A 15,296-nucleotide genomic window follows, 5' to 3' on the forward strand; every position below is an offset into this window, starting at 1 on the left:
GAACTGGACGCAGCACGGTAGCATTGTGGATGGCACAATTGCTTCACAGCTCCAGGGTCCTAGGTTCGATTCCGGCTTGGGTCACTGTCTGTGCGGAGTCTGCACATCCTCCCCGTGTGTGCGTGGGTTTCCTCCGGGTGCTCCGGTTTCCTCCCACAGTCCAAAGATGTGCAGGTTAGGTGGATTGGCCATGATAAATTGCCCTTAGTGTCCAAAATTGCCCTTAGTGTTGGGTGGGGTTACTGGGTTATGGAGATAGGGTGGAGGTGTTGACTTTGGGTAGGGTGCTCTTTCCAAGAGCCGGTGCAGACTCGATGGGCTGAATGGCCTCCTTCTGCACTGTAAATTCTATGAATCTAAGTCACAAAAGAAGTCCCGTGCTGTAGGTTCGCCAGGTTGACACCTCATTTTTAGGTATGTCTGGTATTGCTCCTGGCATACCCTCCTGCACTCTTCATTGAGCCAGGGTTGATCCGCTGGCTTGGTGGTAATGATAGATTGGGGGATATGCTGGGCCAGGAGGTTGCAGATTGTGGTTGAGTAAAAGTCTATTCTGCTGATGGCCCACAATGTCACAATGATGCACAGCCCTGAGTTCCTACATCTGTTTGAAGTCTATCCAATTTAGCATAGTGGTAGTGCCACATAACACGATGCAGAGGATCCTCAATGTGAAGACAGGACTTTGTCTCTACAAGGACTTTGTGGTGGTCACGCCTATTGATACTGTCGTGGACAGATGCATCTGCTCAGGCAGGTTGGTGAGGATGAGGTCAAGTTTCTCCCTATCTACTCTGTCCAGACCCCTCATGATTTTGAATACACAAATCAAATCTCCTCTCGGCCTTCTCTTCTCTAAGGAAAACCGTCTTATCTTCTCTAAACTAGAGGCGGCATGGTGACGCACTGCTGCCTCACAGCGCTGAGAGTCACTATCCTTGTGAAGTTTGCACATTCTCCCTGTGTCCGTATGTGTCTCACCCCCACAACACAAAGATGTGCAGGGTAGGTGGACTGGCCATGCTAAATTTCCCTTCATTGGAAAAAAAAAGGAAAAAAAAAAAAAAAATCTTCTCTAAACTATTTCCGTAACTGAATTTCCTCATTTCTGGGTCCATTCTCATAAATCTTCTCTGTACCATCTACAATGACGTCACATTTTCCCCAAGTCCAGTGCCCAGAACTGGACGCAGTACTCCAGCTGAGACTGAACTAGTGTCTTAGACAAGTTCAACATAACTTCATTGCTCTTGTACTCTATGCCCTGATTAATAAAGACTAGTATACTGTATGTTATTTTAAACTTTAATAACCTGCCCTGCTACTGTCAATGACTTATGTAAAAGTACATCCAGGTCCCTCTGCTCCTGCACCCCATTTAGAGTTTATTTTCACAGTAACTTCATTGCAGTGTTAATGTAAGCCTATGTGTGACACTAATAAAGATTATTATTACTTTATTTTATATTATCTCTCCAGGTACTTTCTACCAAAATGAATCGCTTCACATTTCTCAACATTGAACCTCATCTGCTTTCTGTCTGCCCATTCGACCAACTTATCTATATCCTTTACAAGTTCTACACTATCATCCTCAGAGTTCACAATACTTCGAAGTTTTGTATGATATGTAAGTTTTGAAATTGTGCTCTGTACACTATTGTTTAGGTTATTAATAAAGATCAGGAAAAGCAAATGTCCTAATAATGATCACAACCTTCATTTAGCCTGAAAGATGTCCATTGTCCACTACTCATTGTTTCCTGTCACTCAACCAAATTTGTATCCATATTACTACTTTTCCTTTTATTCCATAAGCTCACTCTGCTCACAAATCTGTTGCATGTCATGCTATCAAATGCCATCACTCTCATCAGTATTCAGAATTGAGCACCAGTTTGAGAGTGGGATGCATTCAGGGGACTCCTGTATTACCTGCCTGTTCCTTTTTGACTATCGGGTGGTCAGCCATTCTGTTTCTCCCTGCATATTCCAAAGTTATGGGGTGACCAGATCTAAAACCGTGCTATCCACAAAGCTTTAAATCTTGTGGATGCATTGCAGTGATGCCAGCTGCTGCTTAAGTTCTAAAACCTGGATCTCAAGCTGCTGTATCATTGCCACTTCCTGCACAAATGGTTATCCAGGGCACGGGAACTGTACTGGTGTTCCCACATGACACAGGGTATGCACTCTTGAGGTTGGAGCAAGTCTATCATTTCTCTATTTATAACTAAGAACCTTGTTACTGGTAATAAACCTTACCAATACTAATAAAGCATTACCAATACTAATAAATCTTACTGCTGATAAATTGTACTAATACTTAATGCGCCTTAATAGTAGTAATAAAGTTTAGTTAATAAAAGATGAGACTCATCAGCTACTTACTTATTATTAATCATTAATATTTTAACATTTGTTGAACTCCCAGTTGTTTAGACTCAGTCCCAAAGTGGCCAAACTCACCTGCCATAAAACACACCAGTGATTCAATATGGGAGTTTCCAGAGGTGCCATTGTTCACTTTTCTGTCAAACTCAAGTCACACCTGAGGTTCTTTCACAAGCTAAGTGCTGTAAGGCCTTGATCCTTGGGCTTTTTTTATTCACTCCCCAGTACATGTTTCTCCTGCAGGTCTGCTCCTCTCCGCCTCTCTCCAAAAATGCCAATCTTGCATACACAAACTCTAATTCATCTAAAAATCACCGTCTCCATCCTGGGTTGGATTAAGTCTTGGTCTCCCATTTATCTGGTCCTTACTGGCTTCAGTTAGCTCCCTGTCCAATACACAATATTCTAAATTCCTCTCCTTATTTACCCATCCCTTACGTTTTACAGTTACATGTCCCAGCCCAAGCTCTTGAATCCTCGAACTCTGACCAATATATCATAGCTTTGCTGGAATAGAGGAAGCATTCAGTCAAATCAGCCCCACTGGGATGTTTTTGCTCTTCTGTAGTGCCCTGCTTTCTGCCAGTAATTTAAATATTTTCCCAAAGCATAGCTATTGATTCGATTTCATTTGCTTAGATTTATTGTCGTGTACCGAGGTACAGTGAAAAGTATTGTTCTGTGTACAGTCCAGGCAGATCGTTCTTCACATGAAAAATATTGGACATACGATAAATACACAATGTAAATACATAGGCACAGTATACAGAGTGTAGTGCTACTCAGTAGAAAAGATGCATGGCGAGGCAATGCTTTCCATCATCTCACCTGACTATTCTCACTGTTTGACATCCATTTCTCCTCTATAAAGATTCACACTATAGTCACAATATAAATGCAAGTTGGGGGCCCAGAATTTCCTAGCGTGGTGTAATTTGCAATGTATGCTGTAATAATCGTTCCCTGATCTTCCCGTTTTGAGCTTACTCTAAAATGTCCAGCAAAATTCATTTAAATTGCCTTAAAATCAATTCAGGCAGAGAAAGTGAATATCTTCTATCACCTGTTTCTTGGGGATGAAACAAGGAGATCAGGTGCTTTCTGAGCGTGAAAATATCAGCAACCGATGAAGGTGTAATGAAGTAGCTTGATGAGATAATAGCCCTTGAAATCCGAATTGCTCATGTTCAACACAATCTTGGTGAAATGCAACATTTCTAATCACCCTTGATCCCCTTGCTATATTTATACTACCATCAATTAGGAGGGAAGTATGGTTGTTGAATCAACATGGAGGTCAGGAAAATCCAGAGGTCCCAATTTGGTGACTTTAAGATATGGGTGAATATATATATTTCAGGTGGAAAATGCACTTTATTTGCATCTTTACACCAATTGGTCATTTAAATGGACCATTACTGCTACTGTTTGTAACACTCCAGTTTTAGCCATTTAATTTCAAACTCAATATTTGGACTTTGAAGCAATAATTTCATTGTTTGCGAATGACACAAAACAGGATGAGAATGTGAGTTGTGAGGCGGTTGCTAAGAGGCTTCAAGTGAGTGGGCATTGTCATGAGAATGTCACTTAAAGAAATGTTTGTCTGCACTGATGTCAGAGTGTGGGTGGAGCTGAGCTTTGGCTCTGCTTTTTAGTTTCACTTTGAGAAAAGCTTGGGTGTGTCTGTTTTTTTTGGTTTTGTTTCAGTGTTGGAGCTGCAGTCAGCCGCAGGAGGTGTAATGTTGCTCTCTCTGCCATGTAAAAACTATCCCTTGATCATTTCGCGAATTCAGAGGGATAACTGTTCTCAGTAGTGAATTTAAACCTGATGTGCTTCTGTTAAAAGTTTTTTTAAAGTCTTATGGATGTTAAAAGGAAAGCTTAAGGATTACTTAGTGTTGTATTCTTTGGGGTTGTATTTGAATTAACGATTGCCAAGATGTTCACTGTATGTTTTAAAAAGGTTAACTTGAGTTCATAGAATAAACATTGTTTTGCTTAAACAAATACTTTTCCATTTCTGCTGTACCACACCTGTAGAGTGGGCCATGTGCTCCCCATACCACAATTTATTAAACGTTGTGGGTCAGGTGACTTCCATGATACACTTTGGGTTCTCTAAACCCTGGCCAATAACAGCATGATCATGACAGATGGAATATCGTGTGAATAAGTGTGAAGTTGTCCATTTTGGTCAGAAAAAAGACAGAAATGCAGAATATTTCTTCAATGGTGTGGGAATGGGATGTGTTGAAGTCCAAAGGGGACCTAGATGTCCTTGTTCATGAGTCATTGAAAGATAATATGTAGGTGCTGCAAACAATTATGAAGGCAAATGATAGGGTGGCCTTTATTCCAAGATGATTTGAGTTCAGGAGTAAAGAAGTCTTGCTGCAATTGTATAGAGCCTTGGTAACATCGCACCTGGAGTATTGTGTGCAGTTTTAATCTCCTTATCTCAGGAGGTACATAGTTTCCATAGAGATAGTGCGATGATTGTTCACCAGACTGATCCCTGAGATAGCATTATTCTCGTGTAGGAGAGATTGAGGAGACTGGGCCTATATTTTGCAGAGTTCAAAAGAATGAGAGGTGCTTCCATCGAAGCATACAAATTTTTTTATATGGCTCAGCAGGGTTGATACAGAATGGATGCCCTTGGCTGGGGAGGGGTATGGGGTTTTAAAACCAGGGGAAATTGTCTCAAAATAAGGGGTAGGCCATATAGGACTGAGAAGAAATTTCTCCACAAGAATTCTCTACCCAGTGGAATCTCAGTTATTGAGCATACTCAAGACCGAGATCAAAGGATTTCTTGATATTAAAGATATCAAGGGGTATGGGGATAGTGCAGGACAATGGCGTTGAGGTATAAGAAGAGCTATGACCTAGTCGAATGGCGGAGCAGGCTGGAGAGACTGAATGGCCTATTTCCTTTGCTCCTATGTTCCTAAAAATTGAAATATTATCAAAATCATAATTAGCTCAACGAGGTTTGGAAATCTTGAACATATTGCAGACCGAACTCCTCCGCCGCATGGTCAATTCATTTTACTACCATTCCCATCCACATTTTATACCCACTCTCGTCACATTTAATGCTTCGGCTAGTTTGTTACATTTCTCCCTTCCCAGATTGGATTTTCATATCACTCAACACAGCCCTTCAGTATTCCATCACAATAAATGTGATCATATTCTTCTATTACACCTGAAATACTCTGTGTGCTTTCAAATTTCCTGATTAAATTAAGGCGGATTGATTGACATTGATTAAACTGTGTATGTAAATGTGAGGAAATCACAAAAACGTACCTCTCCAGCCATGAACTGGCCAAACCCTGGAGGAAATGAGAGAGTGGCAATAAGCAAAGTCACCAGTGCTGGATACAGCAACCGCCTAAGAAAAAGAAAACAGTTTTATATGTTACCATACAAGGCACCAGAATTTTTCTCTGACCAAAAGCATGCACGCCTGCTACTCTGTCCCACATTCTTGGCAGCCTGCATTGAACTAAAAACAATTTGAAAACAGATCGAGTTTAGTGGCATAAATTTGGAAGATCTACCAGAGCAGTCTACACGCTTCTATTTTCCTCCCCCCTCCAAAAAAAAAAAATCACTTATTATAAATTGAATATTCTTGGTGCTAACAAATGGGATTACAAATTACTTTCATAGAAATTATTATTGCACTCAGGCATCTTTGGCAGGTCTTTTTGTTTCCTCCCAGATTTACAAAGTAACTTAGACCAGGAGCATATTGATCAGACCTGTACTAACGTAAAATAATTCAAGCATTTTCACCAACAGAAATTGGTTTAAAGGATTTTTTCGATGCCTATCATTTGCTAAGATAGGGTTTGAATTTAAAACATGAAGGACAATTTGTTTCATTCTCCCTTCAGTATATTTGATTGAATTTATTCTTGCAATACATTAGACAGAAATAGAAGACACACGCTGACCACATATTGAAGAGCTGACAAAGCTGCAGGCTGGTTACATTGGCCTGAAGGCATAAATGCCAGAGGTTGCACACGTGTAAAAGGGACTTTTCACTGCATTAGGTTTATTTTTGTCACTGGCTCCGTGCAAATTGTGTGTGAATTGAACTAACGGTAGCACAAGTGATTAGCACTGTGGCTTCACAGAGCCAGGGTCCCAGGTTCGATTCCCTGCTGGGTCACTGTCTGTGCGGAGTCTGCACATTCTCCCCGTGTCTGCGTGGGTTTCCTCCGGGTGCTCCGGTTTCCTCCCACAGTCCAAAGACGTGCAGGTTAGGTGGATTGGCCGTGATAAATTGCCCTTAGTGACCAAAAAAGGTTAGGATGGGCTGTTGGGTTACGGGGATAGGGTGGAAGTGAGGGCTTAAGTAGGTCGGTGCAGACTCGAAGGGCCGAATGGCCTCCTTCTGCACTGTATGTTCTGTGTTCTATGTTCTAACAAGCTAAATGGATATTTTCCCATCTGGACTGGTAAATGGCATATTTAAAATTGAATAGGTCTATGTTAATTCATTCAGTCTGATAACTGAGTCAGTTTGTGAACTATTTTGGAGCTAGTTCTTGCAAAATAAAAATAGATGTTTTGTCAATAGCTCACACTGATGGATTTTTGGAGCAGCAGGAATCTCATTGCAATAAGGAGAGTAAAATTGAACAAAATCATAAAAATAAAATCCTCTTTTTAACCCAAATAGTTACACATGGGTTCTTCGGAAATGCGGTTGTAGTGAAAACGAGAGGAAAATGGGTGCTGACCTGGATTGAATTTAAAAAAAACTTCCCTTGGCATCTGACTGACAAAGCAGGTTAGGAGAACCAAAGAGCTTGACCCCTATCATGGGCACCTCATTTTTATTTGCATCTGGAAAACTGGTCGGGCCAACATGAATGTGACTATCATGAGTGGAAAATTTAAGTTCGGTCAACAAACCTTTTCAATCTAAGAAAAGACACAATGGCTGAGATTCTCGGTCCTCCTCGCAATGTGTTTCTCGGTGGCGGAAGGGGGCACCCTCCTCCCTCAATGGGATTTCCCACTGAATCCACCCCATGCTGCAAGGAAACCTGTAGCGCGGCTGTGCGTCGGCGGGACTGAAGATCCCACCTGCGTGAACAGCAGGAAGATTTTACCAAGTACTCAGTACTTACTTTCTCATCAAAAACTTGTTAATGGTTCTTTGTTTTCTCATGATTGCCACTATCTTCCTGTGGAAGTAGACAAATAGGGCACCACCAAAACCACTCGCAATCCTACAAGGAAAAGAGAGAATGGCATTATTATCTGTAAAATAATTTTTGTTACACACTGGTTTTCCTTTGTGACCTGTTTCCCTTTGCTCCTGTGACATAACTTGTAAATGTAGGCAAAAGCAAAAGTTGGGAAGGTCCATTACATCAAGCCTCGACCCCATCGTTAAAGCTCATTCCAATGGCTTCCCTGGTTGTGGAAGCAAATATATTTTCACTTGGATTTAAACAAAGCAAGAAATGCTACTTTCCTGCCTCTACACTGGGTAGAGACCCAAGCAGCATAAAGCCTATTGAAAATGAGCCTTAAGAAATTTCACATGCCCAGCTCAGAATTAAACATCCGAGAAAGGACCAAAGGAAACCTCCTCGCACCTCCAGCCACGTAAAGTATTTTACTTCAGGGGCTGTAGAAGGATCCTTGGCACTTGAGGTTTTCTCTCTTCCGCATTTAGACTGAAGGAAAGAAAGAACAAATATGCATTTATATAGCCCCTTCAGGAGCCCCCAAAGATCTTCACTGCCCAAAAAATTATTTTTGAATTGCAGCTGATGTTATGACACAAGAAGGTGCAGCAGTCACACAACCAAGTCCTACAAACAGCAAGCAGATAAATGACCAGGTAATTTGTTTTCCTTTGTGATGTTGGTTGAGTTTTAAATGTTGGCCAGCACTTTGGGAACACTCCCTTCATCCTCACCCAGTGCCATGGGGTCATTTAGGTCTGTCTGAGAGGATAAACAGGGTTTGGGTTCCCATCTGAAAGACAGTAGGCAGAATTTTATGATTCTTTTTCAAAGTGTTGTCTTGGGCGGGAAAAGCAGAGAGCAGCCCGCCAGCTCCCTGGTCTGATTTCCCCACCACATTTTCATGTGCTTTGGGGGGATAAAATGGAAGGGGCAGGACCCACGATGTCATACTGGTAGGGCCAGCAACTGCAGCCCTTGACATATAGGGGGGCCCTTCTCGAAGCAGGGACAATGTCAAGGAGAAGTCACTTTGGTCTAAAAGCCGTTTGGGGAAACCCATTGGATTTTGTGTCCCCACCAACTCTCCTGCCTGTCGAAAATGGCGGCAGAAAATTCCCCCCCCCCCCCCACGGCGTCTTTCTGACAGCATTCCCTTAATACAATACTGAAGTGGTAGCCTGGTATCTGGTTCAGTGGCAACACAAGTTTCAAATGTGGGGCATGGACCAATACATTTCTGACTCTTGAGGCAAGCGTATGCTGGCACAATGCTGGCATCTAAGATCCTAAAACGGCTGAGAAAATCAAACGTTTGTACACAAGACCCTTCCACGGTTCATTCGTAAGATGCATTCAGGTGAACAGGAGGAGAGCAGAAGCAGTCTGACAAACGCTGGTGTTCAAATTATAAATCTGCGTTAAAAATCACACAGGGATCTTGGGGAATAAACAAAATTGCAACGGAAGGCAATGTTATGTAAGCCAGCAGCAAAGAATGCCAGTGAAACAACTGTATGCAGTAATCCTTGGAATGGACAATTTACAAATATTTCAGCGGATATTGAGGTAGATGGCTGGTCTCTGTTGATGGAATTAGATTAGATTGATCAATGTCAGCAGTGAATATTTCCGTATCTTTTGGCCGGCTTCAATAGTAACTGAGCCAAGGTTTCAACTAGCATTAATGTTCCTTCCTCACACAACCACTTTTGGCTGGCAAAATTACCAAGCAGTCGACTTAATGCAATAAAATCTTCAATTCTTGAAAGAAGAAAAATTGCGCAAGTTGAATCATCAAAGCTTCAAACAAATTGATTGTTAGCATTGCAACGCATAGTTCCAGAGGTGACTCTGAAGGACACAGCTTCATGCACATCTAGCACTGCTACTAAATCAGGCATGATGTGGTCAGCATGGAAAAAACAATCACTTCTGGTGTTACTTCAATTAATGTACCCGAAGTTCAGATTGTTGTGCCAAGTGACTCATTCTCAAGTCAACACATTCATGTCAAGCTCTTGTAAAAAGACAATCAAATGAAAGTGGGATTTGCACTCTGGCCAGAAATACAATTATCTATGAATTGTGCAGCTTGCCACAATACTGCCCTCACTTCACCTTCACAGCAACAGCAAACATTACTTAGACTTGCGTTGGATTCTGCCTTTGAGATAAGCTTGCCATTAACTTACTGGACACGGTCAGTGCCACGGTCACGATCAAACATTTAATACGTTGCAATTTTATAACAATTAGGATTGCTTTTGAGTAGATATGGAAACCCATTGCATTAAATTGAATTAATCGGCAATGTTCACTGGCTTTGACCTCTTTGGTATCTGAGGAGGCCTAAAAATACATAAAGGCTTTGGTGTACTTGCGATGCACCTGTGTACATGGCTACAGCATTGTGTAAAATCAAAAGGAGATAGCAGGAACAGATTCTAATCCCTACCACACTTTTTTTTAAAAATAACATTTTTTGAAGGCATTTAAATATACACATAATCACAATTGGCAACCGCGGCAACAAACTCCATCCTCCCAGCCCCCCAACCAACACTCCCCACTCGGCTTTCAGCCACCCCAGCAATTACCTCCCAATTCCCCACCACCCGCATCCCAGCAAACACCCCGCCACCCCCGCAGACAGCTCAATACCCCTCAAGGAAGTCAACACACAGCTTCCACCTCAAGGTGAACCCCACCTCGCCCCTCGAATGAAGAGCTTTATCTTTTCCAAATGCAGGAATTCTGCCAATTCACTCACTCATACCCCTGCTTTCGGCGGCTCGGAGTCCCTCAGCACAACAAAATCCGCCTCTGGGCTATCAGGGAGGCAAAGGCCAAGATATCGGCCTATCTCCACACCAGCACTCCTGGATCCTCCGTCACTCCAAATATCGCCACCTATGGACTCGGAGCTACCTCTATTCCAAAATCTTTGACACTACAATAGAAAATCCCTTCCAAAACCCCTTCAACTTCGGACATGTCCAGAACAATGTACATGGTTCGCCAGTCACCTATCCTCCAACCCCAGAAAGAACCAACTCATCCTGGACACTGTCGTGTGGGCTTTATGCCCCAACTTAAATTGAATAAGACTTAGCTTAGCACACGATGAGGATGCATTCACCCTCCGCAAAGCTTCCATCTACCCTCCGGCCCCCAATGCCCCTCCCAATTCCTCATCCCATTGCGCCTAACCGTCTCCATGGGAGCACACTCCCTCTTCATCAGCTCCCCATACATGTCCGAAACCCTGTCCTTCCCAATTTCATCCTTGGACAGAAGCTTAACCTGCAGCACCGGGGGCAGCAGCGTCGGAAACAAAGGCACCTCCTTCTTAATAAAGTTCCTGACATGCAGAGAACCTGAACCTGTTCCCCCTTGGTAACTGGTACATCCCCTCCAGCTCCTCCTGGTTCGCAAACCTCCCTCCCATGAACAAATCACTAAAGCATTATCTCCCCATCTACCACCACCCCCGGAACCTCGCATCCAACCCCGTCGGGGCAAACCTGTGATTGTCACAAATCGGCTCCCACAGGAACCCGCTTTCCAATCCAAAGTGCTGCCGACACTGGTTCCAAACCCTTAGTGCTGATACCACCACCGGTGAGAACGGAAGGGGCGCGAACAACAGTGCCCTCAAACTGACCCCCTGACATGAAGCCACCTCCATCCGCTCCCAAACTGACCACTTCTCCACTGCTTATTTCCTAGCCATTGCAATTTTGCTGCTCAGTAGTATTCAAAAAGCTCGGCAATACTAATCAATGCCCCTCCCTCTCCTCCCCGCTCCCCTCCCCCCATCGGTCTCTCTCTAAGAACACCCTCCTCACCTGCTGATCTTTTTCCGCCCACACAAATCTCAAAATCATCCCATCATCCATCCTAAAAAAGGACTTAGGAACAAAAATCATGATGTTCTGGAATAAAAACTAAACCTTCGGCAATACCGTCATCTTCACCGTCCGTACCCAACCCATCAAAGACAATGGCAGCACTTCCCACCTAAAGTCCACCTCATTCCATCCACCAGCAGCACCAAGTTCAGCTTATGCAACTGGGCCCAACTCCACACCAGCTGTATGCAAGGTAGAGCAAACTCGCCCCTCCCAACTGAAGCGGCAATTCCCCCAGCCTCTCCTCCTGTCCCTGAGCATTAATTGGGAAAACCTCACTTTTCCCCAACTTTTTCTTGTACCCCGGAAAACGGCCAGACTCCGCCAAAATCTCCATGTTCCTATCGAAGCATTCCAATCGGATCTGGGATATACAACAGGAGGTCACCTGCATACAGAGAATCTCAGTGCTCGACCCCATTGCTCAATCCCCCTCCACCCCCTAAGCGCCATTGCCAGCGGCTTAATCGCTAGGGCAAAGAGCAGCGGAGAGAACGGGTACCCCTGCCTCATCCCCCGGTGCAGCCCAAAATAATCCGAGCTGTCCTTGTTCGTCCGAACACTCGCGTTAGGTGCCTCGTACAGTAGCAAAACCCAATCCACAAACCCCTGCCCAAACTCGAACTGACCCAATAGCTCGAACAGATACGCCCATTCGACCTAATCAAATGCCTTCTCCACATCCATTGCCACCAACACTTCCACTTCCCAGCCCTCAGAGGGCATCGTAATAACATTATGCAGCCTGCGTACAAACCCTGTCTGGTCCTCGTCTATCACCCTCAGCACACAATTCTCTATCCGCATCGCTAGCTCCTTCGCCAACAACTTTGCATTTACATTCAACAGCGCGATCAGGCGGTACGATCCACACTGCTCCGGGTCCTTGTTCTTCTTTAAAATGAGCGATATTGTGGCCCTGAAACAGGGTAAGGGGAGCCCCTCACCATCGACTGAATATCTTCGGTCCTCCCCCATCCTCAGCCTGCTCCGCTTCACCCTCTCCTTGTGAACCCGAATTGATATAAATTCCCCCCCGTACCACCGCTTTCAGCACCCTCCCACAACGTGGAGGCAGAAACCTCCCCGGTATTGTTCCCCTCCACATAATTCCAGGTGGCCACCCTCACCCTCTCGCAAATCCCATTACCCGCCAATAACCACACATCCAACCTCCACTGCGGCCGCCAAACACCCCCCTGCACCACCCGCAAATCCACCCAATGCAGCGCGTGGCCAGAGGCCACAATCACTGAATACTCCAATACTACCACCCCCGCCATCAACACCTTGTCCGATACAAAAATCGACCCGTGAGCGTGCGAGAAATACGAAAACCTCTTCGCCCTAGGCCTCTCAAACTGCCAGCAGTCCACCCCCCCCCCTCCCGCCCTGCCCCCCCCCCCTCTGCCGGCGGCAGGTAAGTCAATAGATGGGGGCGAGTGTAAGTATTGGCTGTTCAGATGTGGATGTGAGGAGTTGTCTGAAGAGAGAGGAATGAATGGGGCTGTAAATTGTTTTGTTCGAAGGAGTGTTGCGGAGGAGAATGCTGGGAAGGTCGAAGTGTGGGATTGGCACGTGAAAGTGAGGTGCCACTCACCTTTCATGTCTCATGAGGTCACATATTCTCTTGGAACACTGGATCCAGTTTTTGAGGGACTACATTTCTTAAACATCCTCAGCCACTTCTGTATTTGCGTGCTTTGAGAAGCTGGTCACTTTCTCCCTTCCTTGAGAATCATTCCCTCAATTGAATCCCTCAGAACCTGTGACAGGCCTTTGGGGAAGAGCCTTTCAGTATCTGCTTTCCATTCCTGTGGTTGCTGAAGTCTCAGGGATCCACGTAGAAAGCAGCCACTGTGACACTTGCCCTGAACACTGTGAAAATCCTTCCTTTGACAATGTGTGGTTTTACTTTGAATTTTTCCAATTAAGGGGCAATCCACCTCCCTTGCACATCTTTTTGGGTTGTGGGGGTGAGACCCAGCCAGACACGGGGAGAATGTGCAAACTCCACACAGACAGTGGCCCGGAGCCAGGAACGAACCCAGGTCCTCAGCGGCATGAGGCAGCAGTGCTAACCACTAACAATGTGTGGGTTATCACAAACTCACACACTGTTAGAAAACCTGCAAATAGATTTTTAGGCAACTCTGGCAGCCCCTTTGCCCCACTTACAAGCGTGTTTATTTCCATATAATTCTGCCTCTGCTCTCCCTTCCATCCACTATAATCCCCCATCTCATCATCGCCCACGACACTACTGGTCCTCACTCAAGAAATAATGATGACCTTGGAAGAAACACTCATCCCACAAAAGAATAATACTAAAATTAACTGAGGTCTGGTCTTCAACTGCCAGATCAGCCCTGACCACATCAAACAATAATATTTCTCCCTTTCGGTTTTCAAATCTTTCTACGATGTCATGGCCAGTAAAAACATGCCAGACTCAGAACTTTTAAAATATGAACTTTATTCAGTGTGTAATCCTTTGGAACAGAACTTCCTTTCAAACTGCACAATATGTGCTATAAAAGACGGCCGTTGAAGATCATCTGACCTGTTCTGTGAATTCAAATATCGCCACACTGTCTCGCATGGACAAAGGATCCTTCCAAGCTAGGGGGTGTCTAGGGGGAGACTATCCAAAAGACATTCCTGAATTGAATGGGTTTTTCTGCAACAAAGACACTCAACGCCACTCAGCACAAATGTCTTCAACAATAAACCGAGTTGTGACTAATCAACCCAAGTCAACCACTGTATATGGAAAAGGGAACTGCGAGAAATCACACGACAGGGTTGTCATGTTTATCTCCTTTTTCATCTTTTAAGTGCTGCCTGCAGAGAGACAGCAGCAGCAGAAAGGGCAGTAACATCTATACCTTAATAAATGGAGACCGTAACCTCGCAAGGTCTCCAAGTCTGTTCCTTTTCAGGTCAACCAATACTGCAAACTGACCTCAAGATAATGAGACTACAAGTAACTAATTTCGCAACCTGCAGAAAATCCATCTCTTTCAGAGAATTCTGAAAACCACTTTTGACATGTGACTCCAGTTGTTGAACTGAAGAGTGAAGATGTCTTTTCCATCAGGCCTGCGACACAAGTTTGTCAGAAAATGCAATCACACGAATTATGAACTCTTCTTTCGCATATTCTCTACAACAGTCCTATTCTTGAGTGTTTTTGTGTGTACTTGTGTGAATGTGTGCTGTAGCATCGGATTTTGGGGTAAGTGCTGAAATAATAATCATTTTTCATTATGTAAACCCACAAAATACTTGCTGCTGATTATTCAAATAACACACCCTCTCATGCTTACTGATTACAAACGTTAAGTTCTCAACCACAAGCAACCTGATTCATTCTCCTTGTTCTGACCATCCTCACTTCTGATGCCAGGTGCAAGGACTCCTTTAGAGTAAAAGTTAATATCAGGTGGTTTCAATTTTGCTGACCAGAAGGGTTAGCCCATTTCATGGAATCGTACAGGACGGAAGAGGCCCTTTGGACCATCAAGCCTGCACCGACAAAAGAACCCTAATCTGATTTACACTCAGCCCACTTCCCAGCACTTAGTCCATAGCCTTGAATGTTATGTCATTACTAGTGCTCACCCAACTATTATTTAAGGATTGTGAGGTTTCCTGCTTCAACTACCCTCCCAGGCAGTGCATTCCGGACTCCCACCACCCTCTGGGTGAAACATTCTTTCCTAAAATCCCCTTTAAACCTCCTGCCTTTCACCTTAAAATT

At 44.1% G+C, this 15,296-nt stretch overlaps 1 protein-coding gene across 3 annotated transcripts in view; it reads right to left on the bottom strand.

The window, feature by feature from the left end:
- The window catches only part of clcn2c (chloride channel 2c), an 870,815-nt gene that overhangs the window by 286,301 nt on the left and 569,218 nt on the right, over positions 1–15,296 (bottom strand). For all 3 annotated transcript variants that reach the window (XM_072474258.1, XM_072474257.1, XM_072474259.1), the window contains 2 exons: positions 7,554–7,655; positions 5,713–5,797 (listed from right to left, as the gene is read on the bottom strand). In XM_072474258.1, coding sequence (XP_072330359.1) covers positions 5,713–5,797; positions 7,554–7,655 — 187 coding nt within the window. The remainder of the gene's footprint in view (positions 1–5,712; positions 5,798–7,553; positions 7,656–15,296) is intronic.

The sequence above is a fragment of the Scyliorhinus torazame genome, chromosome 14, assembly GCF_047496885.1.
Source record: "Scyliorhinus torazame isolate Kashiwa2021f chromosome 14, sScyTor2.1, whole genome shotgun sequence".
Taxonomy (NCBI): domain Eukaryota; kingdom Metazoa; phylum Chordata; class Chondrichthyes; order Carcharhiniformes; family Scyliorhinidae; genus Scyliorhinus; species Scyliorhinus torazame.